Source organism: Buteo buteo, chromosome 5 (assembly GCF_964188355.1).
Source record: "Buteo buteo chromosome 5, bButBut1.hap1.1, whole genome shotgun sequence".
In the NCBI taxonomy this organism is placed as follows: Eukaryota; Metazoa; Chordata; class Aves; order Accipitriformes; family Accipitridae; genus Buteo; species Buteo buteo.
Window position 1 is genome coordinate 24,100,105 of NC_134175.1, and position 24,196 is coordinate 24,124,300.

The 24,196-nt window shown below is 39.7% G+C and overlaps 1 protein-coding gene across 1 annotated transcript in view; it reads left to right on the forward strand.

The window, feature by feature from the left end:
* Positions 1-273: 273 nt before the first annotated feature.
* Positions 274-24,196, forward strand: part of FAM117B (family with sequence similarity 117 member B) — a 31,475-nt gene continuing 7,552 nt past the window's right edge. The window contains exons 1-7 of the mRNA XM_075028170.1: positions 274-1,079; positions 8,874-9,025; positions 13,899-13,991; positions 14,506-14,619; positions 21,155-21,298; positions 22,222-22,447; positions 23,286-23,406. Of these exons, the coding sequence (XP_074884271.1) occupies positions 464-1,079; positions 8,874-9,025; positions 13,899-13,991; positions 14,506-14,619; positions 21,155-21,298; positions 22,222-22,447; positions 23,286-23,406 (1,466 nt within the window). The 5' untranslated portion in view covers positions 274-463. The remainder of the gene's footprint in view (positions 1,080-8,873; positions 9,026-13,898; positions 13,992-14,505; positions 14,620-21,154; positions 21,299-22,221; positions 22,448-23,285; positions 23,407-24,196) is intronic.

Consider the following 24,196-nt stretch of genomic DNA (forward strand, 5'->3'; position numbering starts at 1 on the left):
AGCCGCGGCCCGGGCCGCGCTCCCGCCCGTCCCGCAGCGCCGCTGCCCGCCCCCCGCCGCACGCGCTGCAGGCAGCGCGGGCCCCCCGCCGGCGCGGGGGCGGGGGGGGGGGGGGGGGGGGCGCGTGTTGCTTTAAGCGCTGCCCCCTCCCCCTTCCCCGCGCAGGCTCGGCCACTCAGGAGCGCGCTCCGCAGCCAATGGGCGCGCCGTAGCTGCGCGAGCCGAGCGGCGGCGCGCCCAATGGGAGGGCGCGGGGGGCGGGGCGGGCGGCCGGGGCACTATTGTTGATGAGGGGCACGGAGGCTGCGGAGGCAGCGCGGGTCGCCCCGGGCTGGGGACGGGGCCGCGGCGGTGGGCGCCGCCTGAGGCGTCGGGCCCCCGCGAGGACCTGCCCGCGTCTCGTGCCTTGCCCCTCCTTCCCCGCCACCGACGGTCTTCCGCGAGCCCGGGCTCCCAACGGACAATGTCCCACCAGCGCGTGAGGCGCAACGGCTCCCCGACCCCGGCCACCTCCCTGGGAGGGGGGGGCGCGGCGGCGGCGGGTGGCGGAGCGGGAGCGAGCAGCCGCCTCCAGCCCATGCGGGCCACGGTGCCCTTCCAGCTCAAGCAGCAGCAGCAGCAGCAGCAACATGGCAGCCCCACGAGGAGCGGCGGCGGCGCGAGCGCCCCGGGCGGGGGTCTCCCACGCGCGGCGCCCGCCTCGCGCAGCATCAGCCCCACGCGCGCGGCGCCCACCGGCAGCGGCAACGGCGGGCGCGGCGGCCCCGCCACGGCCACGCAGACGTCGGGGGGAGGGGGAAGCGGCGCCGCCGCCTCGGCGGCCGCCGCCGTCGCCTCCTCGCGGGGCAGCCCCACGCGTGCCGGCGGGGCGCGGGGGAGCCCCCCGCGACCCCACCACCTACCGCCGCCTCCTCCCCCGCCGCCGCCGGGCTGCGGGCCCTCGCCTTGCTCTTCTCCGGTGCCTCCGCTGCCGGAGGGCAGCGCTACAGCGGCGGGCAGGGTCCGGCACCGGCGGCACTCGCCGGAGCGAGGCAGGAGCTCCCCGGAGAGGAAGAGCCCCAGCTCCCCCGTCTGCAAAGGTGAGCGCTCCTGTCAGACGGCCCGCGCCGCGCACCTGCTGCCCGCCCGGCCGTTACGACCGGGGCGGGGGTGCGCGCGCGCGGCCGCTACCCCGTTGCCTGAGGGGAATGGGGAGGCGGGCGGCCGGGCCGCCTGGGGGGACGGGGACGGGCGCGGGACCCAGCGGTCGCCGGGGGCCGGCCGGGCCCAGCGGCAAAGGACACTTGCTGGGCGGCTGGGCGAGGCGGCTCGGCGTGGCCGAGTTTCGGCCAGCCCTTTGCGGGGCGGGAGGGCTGGGATCGGCGGTGCTCTGTGCCCGGCGGTGCTCTGCGCCCGGTGGTGTGCCTCCGAGCGCGCCGTGCTCCCGGGGGAGAGGTGGGGACAGGGGCTGTGCCCAGGCTTGTGCCCGTTCTGATCCTTCTCTGGCGGGCGGCAGCACGTGTGGAGCGTGTGTGTGTTGAAGGGCTTGTGGCTTTTGTTGCTGCTCTCTTGCTTCCTGGCTCTCAGAAGAGGGACGGAGAAAGCCAAGCGCGCCGCGTGGGGAATTGTAGCTGCTCCTGTGGCACTTCTGCGAGTACTACCAGAGGTTTCCAGATGAGAGTCAGTGGTGTAGGTGTACTTAAGATACTTCGGTACAAGTTTAAGGTGAATTTGTGTTTGGGGGCTGTTGTGAAGCCTTCACATCTTCTCCCTTTTCTGTGCGTCTCGTGACAGACGGTGCGTGTTCTTGATCCAAACAGTGTCCGCAAGCTTGCGGTTAGTTAGCACTGTAGGCATTACACAGAGATGTAGGAAAAAAAGTATTCAGTGTCTCTCATAGTAGTTACTTTCGACATGAACCCTGCAGAAGGATGCGTGAACTTGAGTGATGACAAGCTTGTGTTACAGTGAAGGTAGAAAATAGCGTGGGAATGGCACACATTTTGTAGCAAACTGCTTTTTAACGTTTTTGAATAATTAAAACATATCTACTGGGAACACTGAAATTTAAGCAATATGTGGCATCTGGTTGAGGATAATAGAGGCTTACATATGTAAGCCCTTTTTCTTGAGATAAAAGTTTACTCAAAAACGCATGAGTGAGGCTTTGTGTTAAAGTCCTCAAATCTGTACAAATCTCTGACTTTTGAGATACCAAAGCTTACAGCTTCTCTTTTTCATTAAATTGCATGTGGGGATCTACACAATAAAGTTGACTAATATGCAGAAGTGTATCTGCAGAAATCTAGGACTGACATGATTCCTTTTAACACTTCTACTTCTCCTAATGTTGCTCCCCCTTTCTAAAATAATGGTTATAAGCAGACTACTGTGTTGGGTTTTTTCTTTTTTTCTATCCTGGCTCTTGAGGAATGATGCTGCCAAATTTGACAGTCATAACCAATTGGTGCAGTACTTAAGCTAATGTCTGTGTGACTTAATTTTACTTTTTTTTTAAAAATTCAGACATGCCCCTTCAAGGTTACCATATGCCTGCTTGCCTGCAAAGTGAGAGAGCAGTCTCACAAAGGCATTTAGGTTCTGAATTAGATTTTCCACTTTCCAGATACAAGTAATGTGGGGTTTTTTAAGGTTATATTCTGAGGCTTTGGATTGAGGAATGTGTGTATTCTTCGTTTGAGATTCTTGTTAATCAGTAATCTGAAAGACTTTATATGCATCACAAAATCCTATCTTCTTTCTGTGAACTTTATAGAAACTCTTGCCCAAGATGCAATCTCCTGGCCTGGAGAATGAGGAACAGGATGGCTAGCCTTGAGACCCAGGTTCAAAAGCTGTTTGTAAAGGCATGTGTCAGACCACTTAGGGTGGAAAAATTGCACCATCTTCAGATTGTTGTGTAGAAGCCTGTTGAAACCACGCTAACTTTACTGGATCTAAGAATTGGCATATAGAAAGAAACAAGTCATTTGATTGCTCTACTGTGTTAAGATAGCTTCACTAGCTTTTTACAAGATGTGTGAAAACAGAAGAGTAGTGTCTGTTTAATTGCTTCCTTGTGTTTAAATTTCTGAACAGTACTTGTATTGGCCCAAAATGCAAAATAAACCTGTTTAATATTGCTTAACATTTGTATTGTATAATCCAGTGCTTGATAGAGACAGAGCTGACTTCAATTTTTTCTTCATCTAGATGAGAAAACTTAGTGGTAGCTGAGAACATGGAAGTGGAACTTCATTTTTGCTGATGAGGCTACAGTTGTGAAGCCATGCAGGCCACTTCAGGGTATCAGTCAGAATCTACTGCAGAATAACTTGGGTTTTCCTGTTTCTTGTTTTCAGTTGATGATGGCTTTTGCTCATTCCTACAGCTGCAGCCCTGTTTTTCTAGATTAAAATGAACCTTGAGGTTAGACAAATGATAGCTTCTTCTGAACTTCGATACTGGTTCTGTAAGTTGTATACTTTAGACTCAACTTCATGTTTTTCAGATTTTATTTTCTGGGAAGCAGTTGAATAGTTTTGAACATAGTTTTCATCAACCTGCTTAATGCTTGAGAACCCCAACTTGTGAATTTACAAATGTGACTTAATAGCTTCTTTTGGGGTTTTTTTTGGTGGTGGAGTTCCTTGTGTGTGTGTGTGCGTGGGGGTGTGTGTTTATTTGATTGTTTTGTTTTCTGAACCAAATTGCAACTAAACATTGGAAATACTTAACTGAATTTTCTGTTGATGATGGGATAATTACAAACTGAAAGATTCTATGGCACAATTTCTAAATTTCTGTGCTTTTCTTGCTGCTTCCCTTCTAAATATGACCAAGAGCCTAGATCTTCCTACTACCCAGTTTTCATCTTTTACTTTCCCTCCCTGCAGTCTCTAGCACTTATTTTACAGACTTCAGCTTCTACTTGCATGTTGATGTGCTCTGTCCTTAGCGTCACTGGTGTGGCCTCATTTCTACACTGCGAGGTCTGTCCTGCAGTCTCCAGTTTTGGTTCAGTTTCCACATAACCCCTCTTTACTTGTCTGCAAACCACCCCTGTTAGAGGAAGTTGTTTTGACCTACTAGTAGACTGTTGCAAAATGAGATAATGTGTATACTCTACCTTTACTGTTATTTTTATCTTGGTTTATCTACTGAGTAAACATCAAATGCAGTCCTGTTACGTTCTTATATAAAACACATCTTCTCAGAAGAGTTCAACTGTTCAACTCCCAAAATGTTATAATGCACCAGGCTGTGTAAACAAGAAGGTCAAGACCAGAGCTGTATCAGTTGTTTACTGACCCTTTCAGGTACCTTGAGGTTGTGAGAGATTTCTCTACTGGATGCTGAACTTTCTGGTATGTTCCAGTTGACTGTATTTGACATTTACAGTCACTCTGAAAATAAAGGAGAAAAATTGGTTAGTTTTATCTGGAACTACATTGGCCTTTAATTATTTAGAATAGTATATGGAAGAGTAATATTGAAGCATACTTGTATGAAAAGAAATGATGAAAATTGTTATAACAGCATATTGGAAAGTCTTAAAGAGTTCAGATGTGAACCCCTTCTTGGGATAGAGAGAAGGAACGGAACTCCATAACACTCTTATATTTCACCGTAGAATTTATTTATTTTTAAGACTTTGGTGAGTGACACAATAGTAGCTGCAGACCTGTCAACATGAATTACCAAGGTTTTGCAGTAGTTATAAAAGATATTACTGTAGGACAAGAGAGTGCAGAAGGCTTTGTGTACCATTATATGGCTGCTTTGCTTACCTAAACTGTTTAACAAATGGTAGGTATAAAGAAAGTTAATTCATTTTTGCAGCATCACACTTCAAGTTTCTTGTGGCCAACACTTCAGGGGAGCTTGTTTGGATTAAAAATGTTTCAATTCACTAGAATTAAGTAACTTGAACTTCTTGGGCTTTCTGAGGTTTGTTTTTGTAAACCAACATTAATTCAGTCATTCTCCTACCAAGGGATTATTTTGAATTACTAGAAACAAAAGCGTGAGTAGTTCTTTTACATTTATGTGAAGATAATAGCCAAGATTGTCTTCCAAAGGGAATATACATGGTTATGCTGTGTGCCTGTTTTTAATACTGTCTGAGCCTGTTGAATACTTTCAACGGAACATAAAAAGTAGGTGAAGCCCCTGAGATCAGTTGTGTTTGTATGAATTTTTGGGAAAAGACAGCTGTGCATGGGAGAGATCCCATGAATGTCCTTTCTGAGGAAAAGGCTGACCAAAACAGAACAAAAAGGTCAACTGTATGCCTAGATGCCAGAGAAGCTTGTTGGTTTCACTCTTTCTCACTTTTTTGGATATCCTACCTGTATAAAAAGCTTCAATTAGAACTCTGTCAGGGAATTTTATGAGGTTAATGGTGTCCCATGCTTTTCCAGTGGCTCTTTTTGCTGCTTGCTAGTTTTGTTTTGTTTTCCCATGGTGTCTGTTAGAAGATGTTTCTTTGGAGTTTTTATTTTCCCTCCTCAAAACTTTAATTTCAAATATGTAGAAAGATATCAACAGGACTGTAAAATCAATCTTCAAGTTGCACTTCAGCAGTAATCCTTATTTTGCAGGTCTAACAACAGTTCTGAACTTCTCCTGAAGAATTGAAACATGATTTTTCAGAGTGTTTTGTCTCTTAGGACTTCTTTATGTGTAAGACCTTCCCTCTTTCTTTCCTTCTTTTCTTTTACATATAGCAATTTTCTCCCATGAGGTATCCAATTCACAGGGGCGTGTTCTCACACTGTAATTTTCTTTTTCAGTTGTAATTGCAGTTGTAGGACTTGTATGTTAAGAGCCCTCCAAGTCAGCACTCTCTTTCCTATCTTTCAGTTTAGTTATTGGTAAGCATCTCTATTTGTTCAATTTTGCTCTTCAGTCACATTGTTAGACTGCCTTAGCTTAAATTGCCTTTGGAGGTGTCTGACTTCACAGTTGCAATAGATCCGTGTGATACTGGTTTACCTGTGGCAACTTCAGTCAGTCAGTTGTACTGTAATGTACTGTAATGACTTGTGAAGACATGGCAACTTGCCTGTTATTTTCCCACATTATGGACTTCGTTGATTTGTATTGTGTATGTTCTGTTTATATTTTGTTCTATTATTTTGCTTTGTTTGAAGCCAGATTGCAGAAAGACTTTGTTTCTAAATAGGTGTAGACTAGCAGTGGATGGATAGGAGGGTTGATATTTATCACAAATACTGGTTTAAAGAGATAATCAGGCCAATTAAAACAGATCTAATATTTAAGAAGTGTCTATTTGATGAAACAGCTCCATTGTTTTTCATCAGCCACAGCTGTTGTAACTGTTATCTCTATGGAGGCAGATCTCTTGTTATGTAGGTCACATCAAGGAAAAATAGCAGCTGAACACTTGCTTCAAGTATTGTAGAGGAAAGTGCAATAAAAACATTGTATATGTTTCCATTGAAGTCTTTTGAAACAGCAAGGGGAATTGTATAGTGGACTTTGGCAATTTGTATTAAGATGTGTTGTGAAGCTGGAAAAGTAAGTAAAAATTAATCCAAACATCCTTGCCCCATCTAAATAAAAGTAATTTGAAAACAGAATTCCTTGAAAGACTTTTTAAATTTGAGGAAAAGAGAATACTTGCAGGCTTTGTGCCTTGAAATGAGTAGCTTCCCTTAAACTTAAATAGTAAACAGGCTCTTCAGTTTTCATTCTCTCCGTTTGCCTAGGAAAATATTCTTTCCGCTTTTTTTGTGAGGGAGGAGAGAGGGTAATAATTTCTGCTGCTTCAGTTTTGAAGCTGTCTGCTGCGGTGGTTTTGCAGATGATGTGACTGACTACATACACTTCCTGATTTTTAATTTTTTTTTTTTTCCACATCCTTTGTTTCCCTTTGGTAAAAAGAGAGAAGCTTCTTGAAGAGGAAGAATAATAATTCAGAAGAAAAATAAATAGGGAGAGTATGGCAGTTGCTTCTGAGACAGATAACATGTTCGATATAACTTTGGAAGCAAGTGTAATTTGTAAGGAATGACACGTTGCATTAGCATGCCACATTCTCCCATGGCACAGACAAAAGGAATCGTTTTGAAATCTCCTGATACAAACAGATACAAGCAGTGTGCTGTATGATGGTAGTAGTAGTCACAGAATTTCTTTGATACAGGGGTCTTAAGTGCATGGTAACTCCAAAATTGAGCTTTGCTGCAACTCCCTGAGAGCAGATCTGCTGTGAGCTCAGTAGTAAGATTTTATCATTGTTGGTACTAGTAGAAATAATAAACCAGATGAGGGTGAATGTGGCTCATTATAGTGCTAATAATTATTTCCTTATAGTTGAATTGAAATATTTTCCACACTTTCAATGTGTACATTTCTAATGCAAAATTTTCATGAGGATATTTAGTATAGAATGTCACTAGACTTACATTTCAAAGACTGGTGTTCTATGAGACTAAGATGTTGCTCACACCACTGAATTCTATACCTAACAGGTTTTATTAATATTTATGTACCTTTAGTAGATTGAAACAGCTTAGAAATTGAATCCTGGACTTCTGATGGCAGTGGTTTTATTTTCTGACTAGCAGTCAGAAGCTAATCAGGCACAACTTCTTTTGCCCATAAATGAGTTTATGTAGAATTCAAATTGCTGTGTTATTTATACTTCTAGTACAGAATTCATCCTAAGGCACAGTCAGGAAGGACATATGACTGAGTTTTTCCAGTGCCCTTGTAAAGCTTCCATCTGATCTCTGTATCTTGTTTGCTGTGTTCTAGCCGTTTGTTTTAGGCCTTTGTATTTGTTACAGGTAACATTAATACAAGATTCTTTCTGGTATAATTCTGTGGGGACTAGATGAATTGATAGTAAGCTTTGATCATTGTCATTTCTGGATTTTACATCTAGAATAGCTAGTAACAAATAATGTATGAGCATGTATGTATATCTAGACCCTGGGTCTTTCCTGCTTGTTGGTCTCTTTAATGTAACAAACCTCAAAATACTATTTTGAGGAACCTTTCGTCACAGTGTTTACACTTACTAACTTGCAGTGTAGTCTTTTACTGCCACTTTACTTTAAGATATCATTGACAGATGGGATAGATGCAAATTTTTGTTTTTAACCATATTCTTCCTTCTCATGTTACTTCCTGTGCTTGTTATACGTAACCTTTTTCATCAAGGGTTCCTGTTAGTACCTAAATTGTTCTGAAAAGTGATATCAATGTAAACACTAAAAATGACATTTTGCAGAAGGTGTAGTGTCAGGCAAATATGAATGTAGTTACCAAGTAGCATGTAAAGGGAGGAGATGTCTTGATTATCTTGTAAAATGTAAATCATTACCTTATCAAACTTGACTTCTGGATCTAAGGGTTGGACATAACTCTTTATGAATCTGCCATATATCGTATACTGGGTGGTTAATAAAACATGTCGGTTTATAGTGTCCCTTGAATTAAATTAGGTGAAGGGTAAAGGGCTAGTGGGATGAACTCTAAACAGGACATTAAATTGAAAAAGTTCAGCACAGTTTTTTTTGTCAGCCTTTATGTATGAGGAAACTTAGCTATTTTTATTTCTTCCAAGCCTTCATAATTTAAAAATCCAGTGACTGTTGCACCTTTTGGGGGAATAAATGGTGGTGTATGAGTACCAATGCAACATTTGTGGCATAAGGGTATTTTTAAGGAAACCATAAAAACACATTTCATTGCTTATTAAAACTGAATAGAGCCTGGAAAAGCAAACTTAATTCCTGTATTAAAAGTATCTTGTATACTTAATAGCATAGTAGTTCCAATTTGATGTGATTTCTTGTAGGCAATTAAAATAATTAAGCTCTCTGTCTTGCTTTCTTTCTAATCAAGTGTTCTTATTCTAGCTGACAGATCAAGACCACCTTCATCAAGCCCTTCCAGTATTATTCGCCGGACTTCCTCATTGGATACGCTTGCGGCTCCATACCTTGCTGGACAGTGGCCTCGTGATAATCATGGACAAGCTGCTCCATGTATGAGAGACAAAGCTACACAGGTAGGACAGATTTTTGTCTTCAGAGTATTTAAATGTGAAGACAGGATTTAAATGTAAGAAGCTTTTCCCTTGAAAACATTCACTTTAGCTTTCTTGCTTGCAAGTTCCTATTCACTTTCCAATTGCAGGAATCCTATCTTTGCTATTATGTATGTGAATTATTTGCATTCTAAGAAAAGGCTGTGAACTGTAATATCTGTTAAGAGTTCCACTTTCTTCTTGCCTCAGAAAAACACTAGTGTATTGCACATCTGTTTTCTCATTGTTCTTCCAGTGTGCAGTACACTAGATTGCACTGGCGTTAAGTACTATTTAGTTTAAATGTGTACAAGAGAACTTAGTGACTCCCTATATGTATGCCTGTCTTAAAGCTGAATAAAAAAGCTTCTGTAGTGCCTGTATAAAAGTTATTGTAGCCTTTTCTGTGATAGGCTGTTCATCCTCTGATTGTAAAATGCCTTCAGTGTTCACATGGGATCTGTGCACCAAGTATAGAAATCATATACATTGAAGACCTGACTCATTGAACTGTGAATGATAGTCAAATTTAGGTCAACTGAAGAGTATTAAAAAAGTACGTGACTTGCCAATCAACTTCAACAGCTTGACAAAATTTCACAAGCTTTTAATGGTTCTGTCCTATGCCACCTGTAAAGACAGAACCAACAGTTGAATGAAACTGGTGTTACAAGAGTTACACGCTTATCATGACAATTGTTTTATCATTCCCCTTAAAGGGAGCTGTTGTTACATGGTATCCTACTGTGTGCAGAAGTGATTAAAGATGGATTTTTCCATAAAATATCCCAGTGTTTCATTTCTCCTTCTGTAGATGCAGTTTAGCCGTGGATTTCTCTAACTTGTAGAGTGAAAGAAAGAGCCAAACATACCAGATTTTAAATCCCTATTCCTAGAGCATGGTTTCAACAGCAGATCTCCACCTATTCCAAAGAACATAAGCAAAATGCAGTTGGAAAAGAAACTGACAGCATGTGAGACTTACTTGAGTTTGAGCTTGCCTTAGGTTTGGTAACAATAACAAAAATGTGGCCGTGTAGGTTTGTGTGCTGTCTACTCAAATGTGTAGGATGTTGAGCAGATGGATGCCTGCAGTGTTGATTGTTACTGTATGGCCTTCTCAAGACCCACAACATTTTGAAGAAAGGACCACAATTCAAAGAGAAGATCAGTAGAACAGTAAGGTGTTTTGTAGGTGAATATGCCCATATGGATAAGGTGGAAATAGAAACTGGTGAAGATAGGAGAGCTGAGGAAGAAGTTCTCTGTGTAGGAAAATGAATTGGAAAAATGGTTAGAAGATGGGGTGAAAAAGGTAAGCAAATCATAGTAAGAAGAGGAGGAGGAAGGCAGGCGTATGATACAGAAGGAATTGCTGTTCATGTTTAGGTATTAAAAGGCATTGTTAAAGGGCAGAACTAAACCAGTGTCTTAGCTATTTGTTTTCATATTTGATTTCTTAGGATAATACTTTTTTCAAAATAATTATATTTCTATACTACTGCCAAAGTATTTGCTATATTCAGTTGATCTCTTTCAGCTTAGTTTCGGTTTAACCTGAGTCATGGTTGGGCTTTTCAAATCTCTGTATTTTCCAGTTAGATTAGATACCATCTTTTTTGGCTTACATTTTTCTTTTGTCTTTTTCTTCCAATTCTGACACATTTAGCTGCTGTAGTAGAGGGGCTTACATATATAACGGGAAATATATTTGTCAAGATTAATGGGAAGACTGTAAAGGGTATTGGATATTTCTGCAGAATGAGTATATTTAGTGGTGATTGATGTTAGTATACTGCTGAGGGAAATGGAATGATCTGTTTGCGCTTCGTAATTTAAAATTTATCAAACCAGTAGAAAATTTTGGGATACAGACATACATCTGTATGTCCAAAGCTTGTGTTGATATGACACTGATGAGACAACACTGTTTTTCATCTTTCTGGTGTGCTTGAGAGCAACCATTTGAGCTAGGGACAAGTTTAAAATGTGATTTACAATAGTTAGTTTCCCAAGATAGTATAGGCTCTCCATTTGTGTTGTTTAGCATTTCTGAACACACGGTGTTTGGATGAAGTTTCACTTACAAGATATTCTGGCTCCAGTGTGTAATTTCGGATTTCACAAAGTCTGATGTGAAATGGATGTGTTCAGATTTCAAAAGTTTAGGGAATAGGAATTGAGCCTGTTAAGATGAAAAAGATTTTCATGCTAGGTAAGCAGTGTATCTTGATTCTTTGGGTTTATGGCATAGGGAGTAGAGTCATTCAGGAAGCAGATTGGGAAGAGAGCAATTAGTGACACACTTTGACTTGCAGGCCTTTATAGAGATGCCCATAGGTCATAGCTGAGAACTGTGTAGGAGATCCCAGGTCACGCAGAGACTGTCTATGTGTCAGACTCCTGTGTTGACTGATTATTTTGATGAAGTCTGTCTATAAAACCAGACTGAATTATGTACATGCAGAATATTTGTTGGATGATGAATAAGTGTAGTATTGAGTGTTCTAGGGTCTGGCTAGAATTCATACATGCAGATATTGTTTTAAGTGCTGCTAAAACAGGTGTTTGTAATCTTGTGTCTTTTTCCCTTTGAATCAAACCTGTTTGGCTTTGCCTGTGGTTGTTTGAAATACAGCTATGTCAAAATACAAGCTAAAATGAGACAATTGCTTTGTATTTTTTAATTCTTAAAGAATAATTCATTTCAACTGCAAAGTTTTTGCCTCTAAGACTTTTTTTAAGTGTTCTACTATCTGTGATAAATTTAGCCTTAAACTCATTTCTCTTTGTACTTCTAGAACACCCAGAAGGATGTTGTGAATGGTAACAACTAATAAGCAAGTAGTAGTACTTTAGGAACCTAGAGAAATAGAAATCCCTCTTTGTTTATTGGTTATTGGGTCTGTGTTTCTTGAAAATAAGTATTATAAACAAAATATGGGGAATAAGTAGGAGACTTGCTAAAACAGTATTACATTTCTGTCTTGGAGGTTTTCTATAATTTAATGTCTTATACCTACCCTTGCTCTTAAATGGTTTCTAACTATTTGTTTTGAGGATGAGCATCAAAGCAACCTTTAATCCTTTAAAATAAATCAGATACTAATTTATGAAATAAGTCTTGAATCTTAAGTTAAAGTCTTGAATATAAATTAAATGCAAAGACTGATTAGAGTGTTAATTAGGTTCCTGTAGGCAAGTGTAATGGTTGTGCTGAGTTGGGAAGTTAGAATTAGTGGCTAAAACTTATTGTTCCAAGAGCTAGAGGATAGGATGAGACTACAGATTGACATTTGAGAATTGATTAGACAAAGATTGGTACTTGGGAATGGGGTTTATCTATTATTCTGTTTTATGATGAAGATAAGTGAGGGCTTTTCTGGAAAAATAGATTCTAGTGGATTCTAATTTTGCTATGAAATAGGAATTTCAAAGCAACCCTACTAACGTAATTATTCAGATTTGTCCTAGTTAGTTTTTGATATGGAATGATGAAGATGAAAAAACTACTGATAGTGGAGGTTTCATTTGTACGAAACTTGTATCTGTGACTGAAGCCAATGGAAGTTGCAACCTGTATGTTCGGAGTTACACCTCCATTTTCCCTGCAAAACGGGGATTAATACCACATCATTGAAGGCCTTGTGAGTTTCTGTGTTCCGAGTACAGATGGGGTAAGTAAGGTCAGCTTGTTGCTTGCAACCTGTTAGTCTCAAATGTAAGAACAACTGTTGCACACTGTAGATGTGAAGGCTTTGAGGCAAAGTTCCCGTCTGTAGGACAAAGTGAGGTATCAATGACTCCTAAGGGTGAGTTAGCTACATCACTGCCGTATGCTAAGAACTGCACTATGGCAACAGTGAATTTAAAAGGAATTCATGGTCCCTTTCAGTGTGTAAGCCGCTTCCAGAACTCATTCCCTCTGCTTCATTAGGTATATTTCTTATGACTGCACAGAGATTCTGATAGATGTTATTATCTGTCTTCTTAGAGCCTTTACAGTTCACTGCTTTTGAAGGCTGTTCTGGGCATGGCTAGGTGGGAATACAAACTGTCCATAAAGCATGCAGTATTATCACAGGCTTGCCTGTGCATTTTGTTACCTTAAATAAATACAGTTTGTCTTAATGATACTTTGAATTTCTCAGAACTTTTTCACTGCAGTATGTTTGCAAGTTTCTTTATTAAATGTTAATGACTTCGTTGGTTTAGTGAAACGAGCTTAGTATTATCTGTGTTGCTTTCTGCCTGGCCTGAGACAACTATGAGCCTGAAGCCCTTTGAGGCATTAATAAGTTAATTTCCTGCTTTGCCATAGCTGTAGTGGTGCTTACATGCCTTACCTTCCTTCTTCTCACTCTTCTGAGCAAGAACATGATTTTGAAGCTGTACTGGCGCAGGCTTTCACAATGTTTACACCAAGCTACCCTAGCTAATGTGTCAGAAATAACAAGGTCAGCATCTGTGCAGGAAATAAAATATACCATCTCCCCCAAATTCAGCACTGTTGTACTGGTTCTTTAGATCTCTATAGCAGCTTGTGGTACATCTGGCTGTTAATACTGCCTTATGCTCAATAACTTGGAAGGGAAACTAGCACATTACTGTATTAGAGTAGGTCTGAAAGTTGTTTTTTTGTGTGGTGGTGTTTGTTTTTTTTAATTACATAGTTTCACTCCACTTTTTCATACTTTACTTGTCAGAAGGGCTTCTAGTCAGTGACTGCTTTTCACTCACAGTTCTGAATCTAGCAAATCTTAACACTGTTCTCTCTTCTAATTTGTCTCAAAATATTCTGCCAGAAAGCAGGAGTTAACTTTTTTTAATTAATCCTGTAATCTTCTTGCTGCAGACAGAAAGTGCCTGGGCTGAAGAATATTTAGAAAAGAAGAGAAGCTCACACAAACGTTCAGCATCATGGGGCAGCAATGATCAACTCAAGGAGGTCAGAAATACTATTAATTGAGATACCTTTGGGTTAAATTTTTTATTTAGTGGTATGCACTGTTGCCATGAGCTTTCAGGAGGGCATGACTATTGTACTGCTTTGTTTTATTATACAAATCATGCTTGGTAAAAAATAAGAAAGAGCTGTTCGTTTGTTGATTTCATATAATAATGCAGGACTATTAAAATTTTTAATCTGAATGTGTGGGAAAGAAAGTGTCAAATGCAGGTGACACTCTTCATGAAAGGAGGAAATAAAGCAGTGACCAAACTACTTTAAAATTTCCATGTATTTCAAGTTCTTTCATTAAACTTCCAGAGAATCTTCTGGGCTTCAGTGGAACTAGTAGCTAACATGTCAGGTTTGCAAGAATTTGAGTCTAATTTAGTGCTGGCAATAGTTATGAACGTTGTGGTAATAAAGAATTTTAACTAAGTGATGGAATAAATTGATGAAACTGTGTGTGTACCTGAATGTATCTGGTGAAATACGTGAATTTTTCCTTTATTAGATTGCAAAATTGCGTCAGCAATTGCAGAGAAGCAAACACAGCAGTAGGCATCATCGTGATAAAGAAAGGCAGTCTCCATTTCACGGTAACCATGCAGCCATTAACCACAGTCAGGTAAGGCTGTGCCCTTTTGGACATACTGTGTAGCTAATACTATTTTTAACTCCTTTCAAGGTTGTGGTTTGCCTAAAAGGGAACTTAGAAATATGTACTGCTAAATATGTTGTAGCTATAAGTGAATTCTATGAAATAGATCCGTTTGCTTTGACTTCGAGTGTATGTGGTTCCAGATCTTTTTGTTACTTGGCTGGGTTGGCTTTGAACTCCCAGTTTCAAAGAATTTCAGATAGTTAGATCCTTCCTTAAAGCAAAACTCTTAAAGTGCATTCTGCAGACTCTACAAAAGGATGACAGAGAAGCTTAATCTAAAGCTATAGATTTTTTTTTTTTCATTACACATTGCTATAACAGTTATTAATTTGCATGTAGAATATGGCATGGAACAAACTGGTGGTAAAATGATACACCCAAATAAAATCATAGTTTTTGCTGATCATGTTTTGTGTCTTGACAATAGCACTTGTCTAATCCTATGATGAACTGATTTAGAGAGCTTACCTGACAAAAGGCTATTCAATGGGATTTTTATGTACTCTGTTAAAAGTGTTTATACTCTTGATGGCTTCATTCAGCTGTTGTAAGATTATTTTTTTCCCTGTCATTTATCATGCCTTGAGACTTTAAGTAATAATCACTTCAAAAATTGTGATGGTTAGGCCACCACATGTTCTGTGTGCAGTTTTAGTTTTATCTCAAGACTGTTAATGAGGTCAGGTTCACAGAGAGGTAATAGTTTTAGCTCAATTGATAGCAGGTGGAAAAAAATTACAGGCTTTTAGACATTCAGATCCTTTTTCAAGTCTGTTTTGCTTGAGTAACTTTAAGAAAAACAATAGGAAAATCTCTTCCCCCTCGTCCCCTCCCCACTGATATCTCATGAATGTATATTCATGATATACGCACATATGTTTTAGTAATAGTTACAAAAAGAACGAATTCCTCATGATTGCCTTGCAAGTCAATGTAGTTGAAAGGAACTGTGGAACTGTCAGTGTTGTGAATTGAGAAGGTACTTCAGATGTGAAGCTGCTCTGCAGATCTAATTGTATTCCCAGTTACTCCTGAAATGCAGTTAGTGTTGTTCTAATAAATTTCATACTTTGATACCAGTTAATGAAAACTGTTTCCTTTCTGTTGTTCCATCCTTCCAGAAATAATTTAGGCCAAGGAGGGAAGTTGTTGCAACTTCAGCATGTGTCTTGCTCTACAGGTACTTAGACATGCTGATAAAGGATGAGAAAGAGAAGAGAAGGCTCCAGGGAGACCTTATAGCAGCCTTCCAGTACCTAAAAAGGGCCTACAAGAAAGATGGAGAGGGACTTTTTACAAGGACATGTAGTGATAGGACAAGGGGATAATGGCTTTAAACTGAAAGAGGGTAGATATAGAATAGATACTAGGAAGAAATTCTTCACCATGAGGGTGGTGAGGCACTGGAACAGGTTGCCCAGAGAGGTTGTGGATGCCCCATCCCTGGCAGTGTTCAAGGCCAGGTTGGATGGGGCTTTGAGCAACCTGGTCTAGTGGAAGGTGTCCCTGTCCATGGCAGGGGGGTTGGAACTAGGTGATCTTTAAGGTCCCTTCCAACCCAAACCATTCTATGATTCCATGAAATAAAAAATAGAACGGAGAACCATACATACAGTCCTGAGCAGCCAGGTTCTTTCGTAGATAGAAGTCAGGTGTCTGAGTGAATCTGTTACACTTCAAGACTAGAAATAAGAAAGTAGAACAATGTTTTGAATTTCTCCTGCACTGTTCCTCTTAACTCCTACTTTGTATAAAAATCAGTAGCATCTTTTGTCTCAGACCCGAACTTGTCCCTGCTGTAGTTCATTTAATTAGGAGTCATGAATTTTCAGGACCTAAGTGCCTCTTGAATTCGGTTTGTTACTAGTTTAAATTCTGTGCTACTAGAAGTATTGTATTTAGGATTTTTTTTAGAATTGCGTTTTTTGACATAACAATTTAGGAATTACTTCTTCAAACTCTTTAAATCTCAGAACAGAAACTGTTTCCTCCTCCTCTTCTGTACAGCAGAACAGTTTGAATTTGAAACAGGCTCTCTAGTAAAAATTCCTACATTTTGATCTGCTTTACTGAAGTATGGGTGCAGCGTAGCATGCTGCTAATCTTAGTGACTGTTGTAGCTCAAGTCAGAACAGTCCAAAATGATGAAAGACGACAGACAAATAAATGACCCAATCCCTTTCTACCAGTTTTTTGAGAAAGTTTATGAAAATTGGTGAGACACATTTAAAAAAAAAAAGGGGGGGGGGGGCGACAGGTCAAAATACTTGATGCAGGTATTTAATCCAAACCTGTAGAACTTGTTTGAAGATTTGTTCTGTACTTGTGGGCAACTGAGGCATTTCAACCAAAAAGAAGTGTACTGAGGAACTTTTGGTGTAGACCCTTCAGTATACTGGAGAACTACATGCAGCCTAACAGGTTTGGCTTTGTATTCTACAAACAATGCTAAGCTATTGTCATTTTAACATAGATAATCTTAGTGGCTTTTAATTTTGAAAGTGAACAGTGATGCTACTACTCTGAAAAATACCCCACCCACCCACCTCCAAATTACGTATATAACTTTTTTTCATCATAATTAATTTATTATTATGCTCATGAAACTTTGCTTCTTGTATGGAGCTCTTTTGCATTCTGCCAAATTTTAGAGTACGTGAATAAAATATTGCACAACAGATAATTAGGTTTTGGGCTTGTGAAACAAACTATAAAATATAAACTGAGGGAAAGCATCTTTTCCAACATTGTGTTACAAAACAAAACATTGTTTTTCTTTATAAATTTTGTGCCAGCTGTGTCGAGCTACTTGCAATGGGGGGAAGTTACAGAAGGCTTCAAAAAGAGTAAGTGAAGAGTTTAGCTTAATGGCACTTAGAGGCTTTCTAAGCCAGAGTGAAAATCTGTAACTGTAGGCATCAAGGGCAAAGCTCCTAGGCTTTCTCATTCCTTTCTAGGGAACTGCTAAACTAGAATTTCTGGCAGCAGCTCAGTTCCTTCAGGATTTGTGGGAAGGACTGTGTGGAAACAGTTGCAGTTAGTGATGAGAATATTTAGAAATTTTTTTACATTCCCAACTTAAAGAAAACTTGCAGTTGTTGACTCTAGAGGGTCATACAAAGATTTCTGAGCTCAAGGAACTGGATTCCAGACAAGGCCAAGAAAATGTGTTAGGAAATTGCCTCGATAGTACCTTCACAGAGACCAGGTAAACTCTGTTTAAAGTTTTGGAAATGGCTTGCTTTTCTAGGTAAAACTAAGAGAAGCAATTCCAGTGGATTTATTTCCTCTTTTCTTCCCTACTAATAAACACTTAAGCTTTGCCACAGTTCTTGAGTTTTATTAAAATTTTTACAGCGGTTCTTGCCACCTAAGCTTCCAACTGATTGCTTAGTTGTGCTTCTTTCTTCTGTGGTTGTTCCGGGTTTTTGGGGGGTTTGTTTGTGTTTTTTCTTAAGAAAGAAATCCACACAATCTCTATAGAATAACCTTGTTAGCTATTCCTGTCCCTCTACTCAGAATCAGGAAATAGTTGGTGAGGAACTTGATCAAGTCCTTGCTGCTGACTACATCTTTTTTCCAGAGCAATTGTATGGTTTTTGTTTGTTTTTTCATGATGCCAGAAATGTTCTATTCTGCCTCTACAGGAAAAGGGGTTTGCAAAAAGGTCATAGCCTTCGCAGGTGATCTCAGGATGCTTCTGAGAATGTTGGATTTTGAATTAATTGCACGGTACTAAATCTGTGAACAGGAGTCAAACCAATGGGATTTTCCTTTATTCTCGGTGTTAATGTAATGGATAAAATAGAACTGAGGTCAGAGCTGAAGCCAGATGGAAGAATAAATGGATTAGGTCTTTCAAAATAATCTTTTTTCCTCAGTGCACTTGGCTGATATTATGCTGCTACTTGACGCTATGAACCATCAAGTCCCCTCCTTTCATTTTCCTGGGAAGCACGTGTTCTTAATGTCGTACCAATTGATTGATCCTAAGCAACCACTAATACCGAGACCAACTGCATGCAGTTTGCAGTGTTCGGTTTTTTGCGTCACTCTTACCACCATGCATAGGTAGAACATTCCATTTTTAGAGTGGAATTACCATGATGCATTCAACCTTGAGATGGTTTGATGTTAATATCTGGAAGCATCAGATGATCTTGGATTCTATATAAATTTCTGTTGCTTGTTTAAAAATTGGAATAGCTTAGAGCATTTTTCTCAAATGCTTGTGAACAATTTAGATTTGTCATCACCCGTATTTCGTATCTCATGAGTTTAAGCCATACCTGTAAGTTTCAGGATTCTAACTGTCCCACACCAAAACTCCCCATCAGTGTGTTATTAGGTGAGCACTGTAGTTATTATCTTGTGTTTGGCACCTTGCTTCATTTTGTGCCTTCCCAAATACGCAGATGAGTTGTAAAGGTTGGTTACCTATTCCTGTGTGTCAGGGGCCAGCTCCATGCAGACCTCTGTGAAGGCAGTATTTCTAATATCAAGTTTCTTGTTTTGAGACTGGTTGTTCCACCCCTGTAATGGTACCTCCTTCCCTTTCCAGCCTCCAGCACTCCAGGTTAACAAGTCATTGTCAGTCACGTGCAGAATATTATTTCTCTTGGAATTGAAACATGCTGTATTGAACCATAGTGAACTCTATTGGAGCAACTTGTGCTTTTCTACTTTGAGCTCTTCAAATAGTACTATGATTCTAAGAATTTCTGTGGTAGGCAATCATATTTAAAAGATGGAGAATTCCCATGTTTTGCTAATGGCTGCTGAAATCGTAGACAAGCATACTTGCATTCTGCTTCCTACTTTATAACAAGTTTAGTTTGTCCTAAGAATGTGTATATTTAAAAACTGGGTGCATAAACAGCCTTTATTAGTGCCTAAACTTGTGCTGATATACCTGTATTGTGACTGGATATTGACCTGTATTAGTTTACTGGATTGTTGATCCAAGGCCTTGTTTGGAACTGAATTAGCAGGGTTGCTTTCTCAGACTTTTTTGCACTCTTCTCCAGTGGTTTCTGTTTTCTCTTTTTCATCTTCAGGCAAGGCTTTTGAAAGCCTTTCCAAGTTTGGCCATTGTGAGAATGTTTAGTTTTTGTTGACATAAACAGAGTCACAAGCATTTCCTGAACAGAAGCTTTTGTAGTCCTTGTGCAAGTCTTTTTTTTTTTTTTTTTTTTTTATAGCTATCCTAATGTTTCAGTAAAGCAAAACCAATATAACATGTAAGCTTTGCTGCCTTAGAGATTTGTGATTGTGACAATATGTCTGTATTATGATCTGCACTTAGAATTCTCTTGTTTACACTAATTTCTCTAAGGTATTTTTTCTGCCAGACAAATTTTTCTTGGTTTTTGAGAATTTGCACGCAAAGTTGCAATGCTCTGGTGTCAGTCTATGCACAGTCTCGTTACTTAGAGGGGAAAAAAAACCCCAAACCCATGAACAAACCACTTTGAAGGCCAGGTGAGAATGCTACTGTCCTTCATTCAGTAGAGGAGATGTTCTCAACACAGCACACTAGGCCATAGAGTCTAGAAATTTTACACAAGAATTTTGCTGTGGCTTTAAGTGTCATGCTGTTCTTTGAGTTGAACTAAATGTTTGCAGGAAGCATTCCATTATATGTAGTAGTGCCCTGCATAATCACCAGGAGTCTGTGTTGAAGTTTAGGGCAGAATCTTCAGATGTTCTGGTAGCATGTTTTTTTTTAATGGGGAGGATACTAATGGAGAGGATGGGAGATCTTGAGAAGTTGTGGTGTACCAAAAGGGGCTTTGGAAGACTTCAGTAAAGTGTTTTCTGAGAATGGAATTTTCATGTGTACTTTGAAACACTGGATTTTTAAAATGTTAATCTTCCTTCTGAAGCAACTATGTATTAACGTTTGTGTTTGGGATTTTATTCTTTCTGTGGAAGTCTTCCTAAATTGTTTTGTCAACCTTTTATTTTTAATATAGTTACTATGTTGGTCTTCATTTCTAGCGTAGTGCAATCTTGCATTTGTGGAATAATTTTCCTTCTGCATGTGCCATTTTACTGTAGGTGACAGCAGACTTCCATTAAAACACAATTTTATTGAAATTACATGTGGTAAATCCAACAGTGAAGGAAGTGAAATTGTGGTACAGCTCACTTCAGAATGTGAATATATTTTAAAGGCTTCAAAAGTACTTAGGTTTAAATGTTTACTGTTAAATTTTCACTTGTAAAGCAGTGTCAAGCTGGAGGCAAACCATATCAAGGGAAGTCTTGAGACTAGATTGTTGAAAGCTTTTCCTGCTAGAAATTAGATTTGAAACAAAATTCAGGATGTCTGTCTTCATGTAAGGCATCCATTTTAACGCAATTGCTATAGTTTCATGTAAATCCTCAATATTGAGGTGTAGATGTATTCTGTTTAAAGGTTCACTTCTGAGTAGAAATAGTGACTGTGTTTTATAAGTAAATCTACATTGCTTTCTCACTGTCTCTGGTTCTTCAGGCTCCCATCCCAAAGAGTGCTCTTGTTCCTGTGATACCTATTACCAAATCAACAGGATCACGATTCCGAAACAGTGTAGAAGGTCTGAATCAGGAGATTGAGATAATAATTAAGGAGACGGGAGACAAAGAGGAGCAGCTTGTTGTATGTATCTGCCACCATGATTGCTTTCTGTAATTATTTTGGTTTTACTTTCAAGGTTTTTAAGTCATAAAATTTGTCTGGAATTAATTATGCTTTCTTTAATAAAGGTAGTTGAAAAGTGTCTTGGAAATCAAAAAGGAGGAGAGAGTTAAAGCTTGAATCTGAACCTTTTCCTCTGTGATTACTGTGGCGTAATTAGTTTTCTAATAAAATAAGAAATCTCAGTAAAATAAGAGAAAAGACAAAAGGTCTGTTTTGAAAGTTTTTGTAGTAACTTTTTCTTCTCTTTGCCCATGCTGAACTGTCCCCATCCCAGTTGAAGCATAACTTGCCCATTTTTAACTTTAATTTTATTTTTAGGTATTTTTAGAGGTAAATTTAGTAATAAAGTATCAGAAATACAGGGCATGAAGATGATTAAGGGACTGGAACATCTTTCATGTGAGGAGAGGCTGAGAGAGCTGGAACTGTTCAGCCTTGAGAAGAGAAAGCTCAGGGGAAAGTTATCAATGTGTATAAATATCTGTTGTGCAGGAATGAAGAGGAGGGAGCTGGACTCTTCTCAGTAGTGCCCAATAACAGGGCAAGAGGCAGTGGGCATAAATTAAATCCATTAAATTCAATCTGAACACAAGAAAAACACTTCCCCCCGCCCCCTTCCCCCCCGCAATGTGTGAGGGTGCTCAGAACTGGAGCAAGTTGCCCAGAGAGGTTGTGGAATCACTGTGGCTATGTGAAATATTGAAAACTGTTGTCCTTAGTTTCTGAAACCGACTTTATTTTCTCTTGGAGTCTTGTGTAATGAATAAAATTTTCTACTTCAAACAGTTTTGTGAAACTGGAAAAGAACCTCAGCATTACTGGATTTAAAGAAATTGCTGACCAGACAAGAGCATCCATTTGATACCTTTTATTTTTAACAGCCTCAAGATATTCCAGATGGGCACCGTGCACCACCTCCATTGGTTCAGCGTAGTAGTAGTACTCGCAGCATTGATACTCAAACGCCTGGTGGAGCAGACAGGAGTAGTAACAACAGCAGCCGCTCGCAGTCAGTATCTCCAACCTCATTTCTTACCATCTCTAACGAAGGCAGTGAAGAAAGTCCATGTTCTACAGATGATCTTCTTACTGATTCCAGAGAAAAAGGTACTGTGTAACTTTAAAAGTTCAACAGTGCTAAACTTTTAACTCATTGCTATGTGCACAAAGATGTAATAAAAGAGGGGATTTGGAGAAATGGTAGAACACTTTTTTTTCCTTGTAAGCAATCTGTTTTTTCCAAATTGCTCCAAATACTGTGTGTGCACATATATCTAGTGCTCTGTAATTGAAGCTGGATAGATGTGACTGAGGAATGTGCTTCCCAAACAAGTTTTTGTTTTTAAATAGTAGATTCTTCAAGTATTTTAAGCAAGTTGCTTCTTCAAGGGTATACAGCAACAGGTAGAATGGCAAAGTAGGCTAGTCCTGTTGCTTGTGTCAGGTATTTTTTAGGATCTCAGACAAAATGGGCAACCTTCCAGCATTTCATACATGCACCTGTAAAAGTTTCAACTGTTTGCAGTTTTTTAATTATTCTTTTTTTTACCAGAAATCTTCTGAGATATACTAGGAGAATTTTATAATTCAACATAAAACCTGTTCTGGTTTTTAAGGAGTATGGCTTCTGCCTATTTCTTTTGGCTAGATGGTGACAGCACAGGACCATAGATTCAGGTTTGCAGTTACAAACTGAAAGTGTCCAGGAATGAACAGAGATTGCAGAGAAGCCTGAAAATTATATAAGGAGAAATAGAAAGGAGGAAAGGGATTGAGATAAGAAAGCTTATTTGCAAATGAAGACTTGGAAGTGAATGAAAATGTTTCTTTATTTTATAATGTTGGTAATGAAGTGGGTTTCAATTTGGGGGGCATTTAAAGATAGTTATTGGGGGTTTTTTTATAGTGTGACACATTTAAGTAATGAGATACTCTGTTCCTGCAGAGAATGGGAATAATTCTCCCTTGCCAAAATATGCTACCTCACCAAAACCCAACAACAGCTACATGTTCAAGCGTGAACCTCCAGAGGGCTGCGAAAAGGTGAAAGTCTTTGAGGAAAGCTTGTAAGTTGATCTTTAACATTCAACATTCATTACCCATTAGTTTATTGCTTTTTGTGTCAGATGAAAATTATTAGTCCAGTTGCTAAAATCATGCTAACAGCATGATCTCTGTTGTTTTGTGTGACTATATACTGGTTTATATGTATGTATTTTATTGCTGGAATTTTGTGTTAAAACCTTGAGTACTCTTGAGAGGACTGTTTCTTAACTGGGAGATAGTCGGGGAGGAACTCAAATAATCAGGTACAGAGAGATGTAATAAGAATCTGTAATGCATGTGCATCAGCTAATATATGTCACGGCTTGACAGGTACATCCAGTAATCTAGACTCTGAAGACGATATTCTTTTCAGCTACATCTATGTAGCTGTGAAACTTTTAGTGACAGAGTAAATTTGACCCTGAGTATTTGATGCTTTGGTTATTCTGAAAAAGTCAACTTTTGCCATCTGGGAATATACTAGGAGGGTTTATGTTTTATTATTATTTTCAGTAGAGTTTTTATACCCTTATGTCACTTGGATGTTAGAATCTTAACCTATAGTTTAAAATTTCATTTCATCACACAAGGAGTATAATTTGGTTATAATTCTCTTCTGCCTATGTTATCTCAACAATGCCATCTGGTATAAGTAGTAATTAAAAAAATTAGAGCTGCCTTTGTGTATTTTCCATCTCTGATCTTAGAAGATGTTTTTTGAGAGGTGCCTATGGCCTCTCCATAGCAATGTGGAAAGGGTCACAGTAACTTAAGTTACCTGTCTCTATTTTAGAATGTGGAAGCTATGTT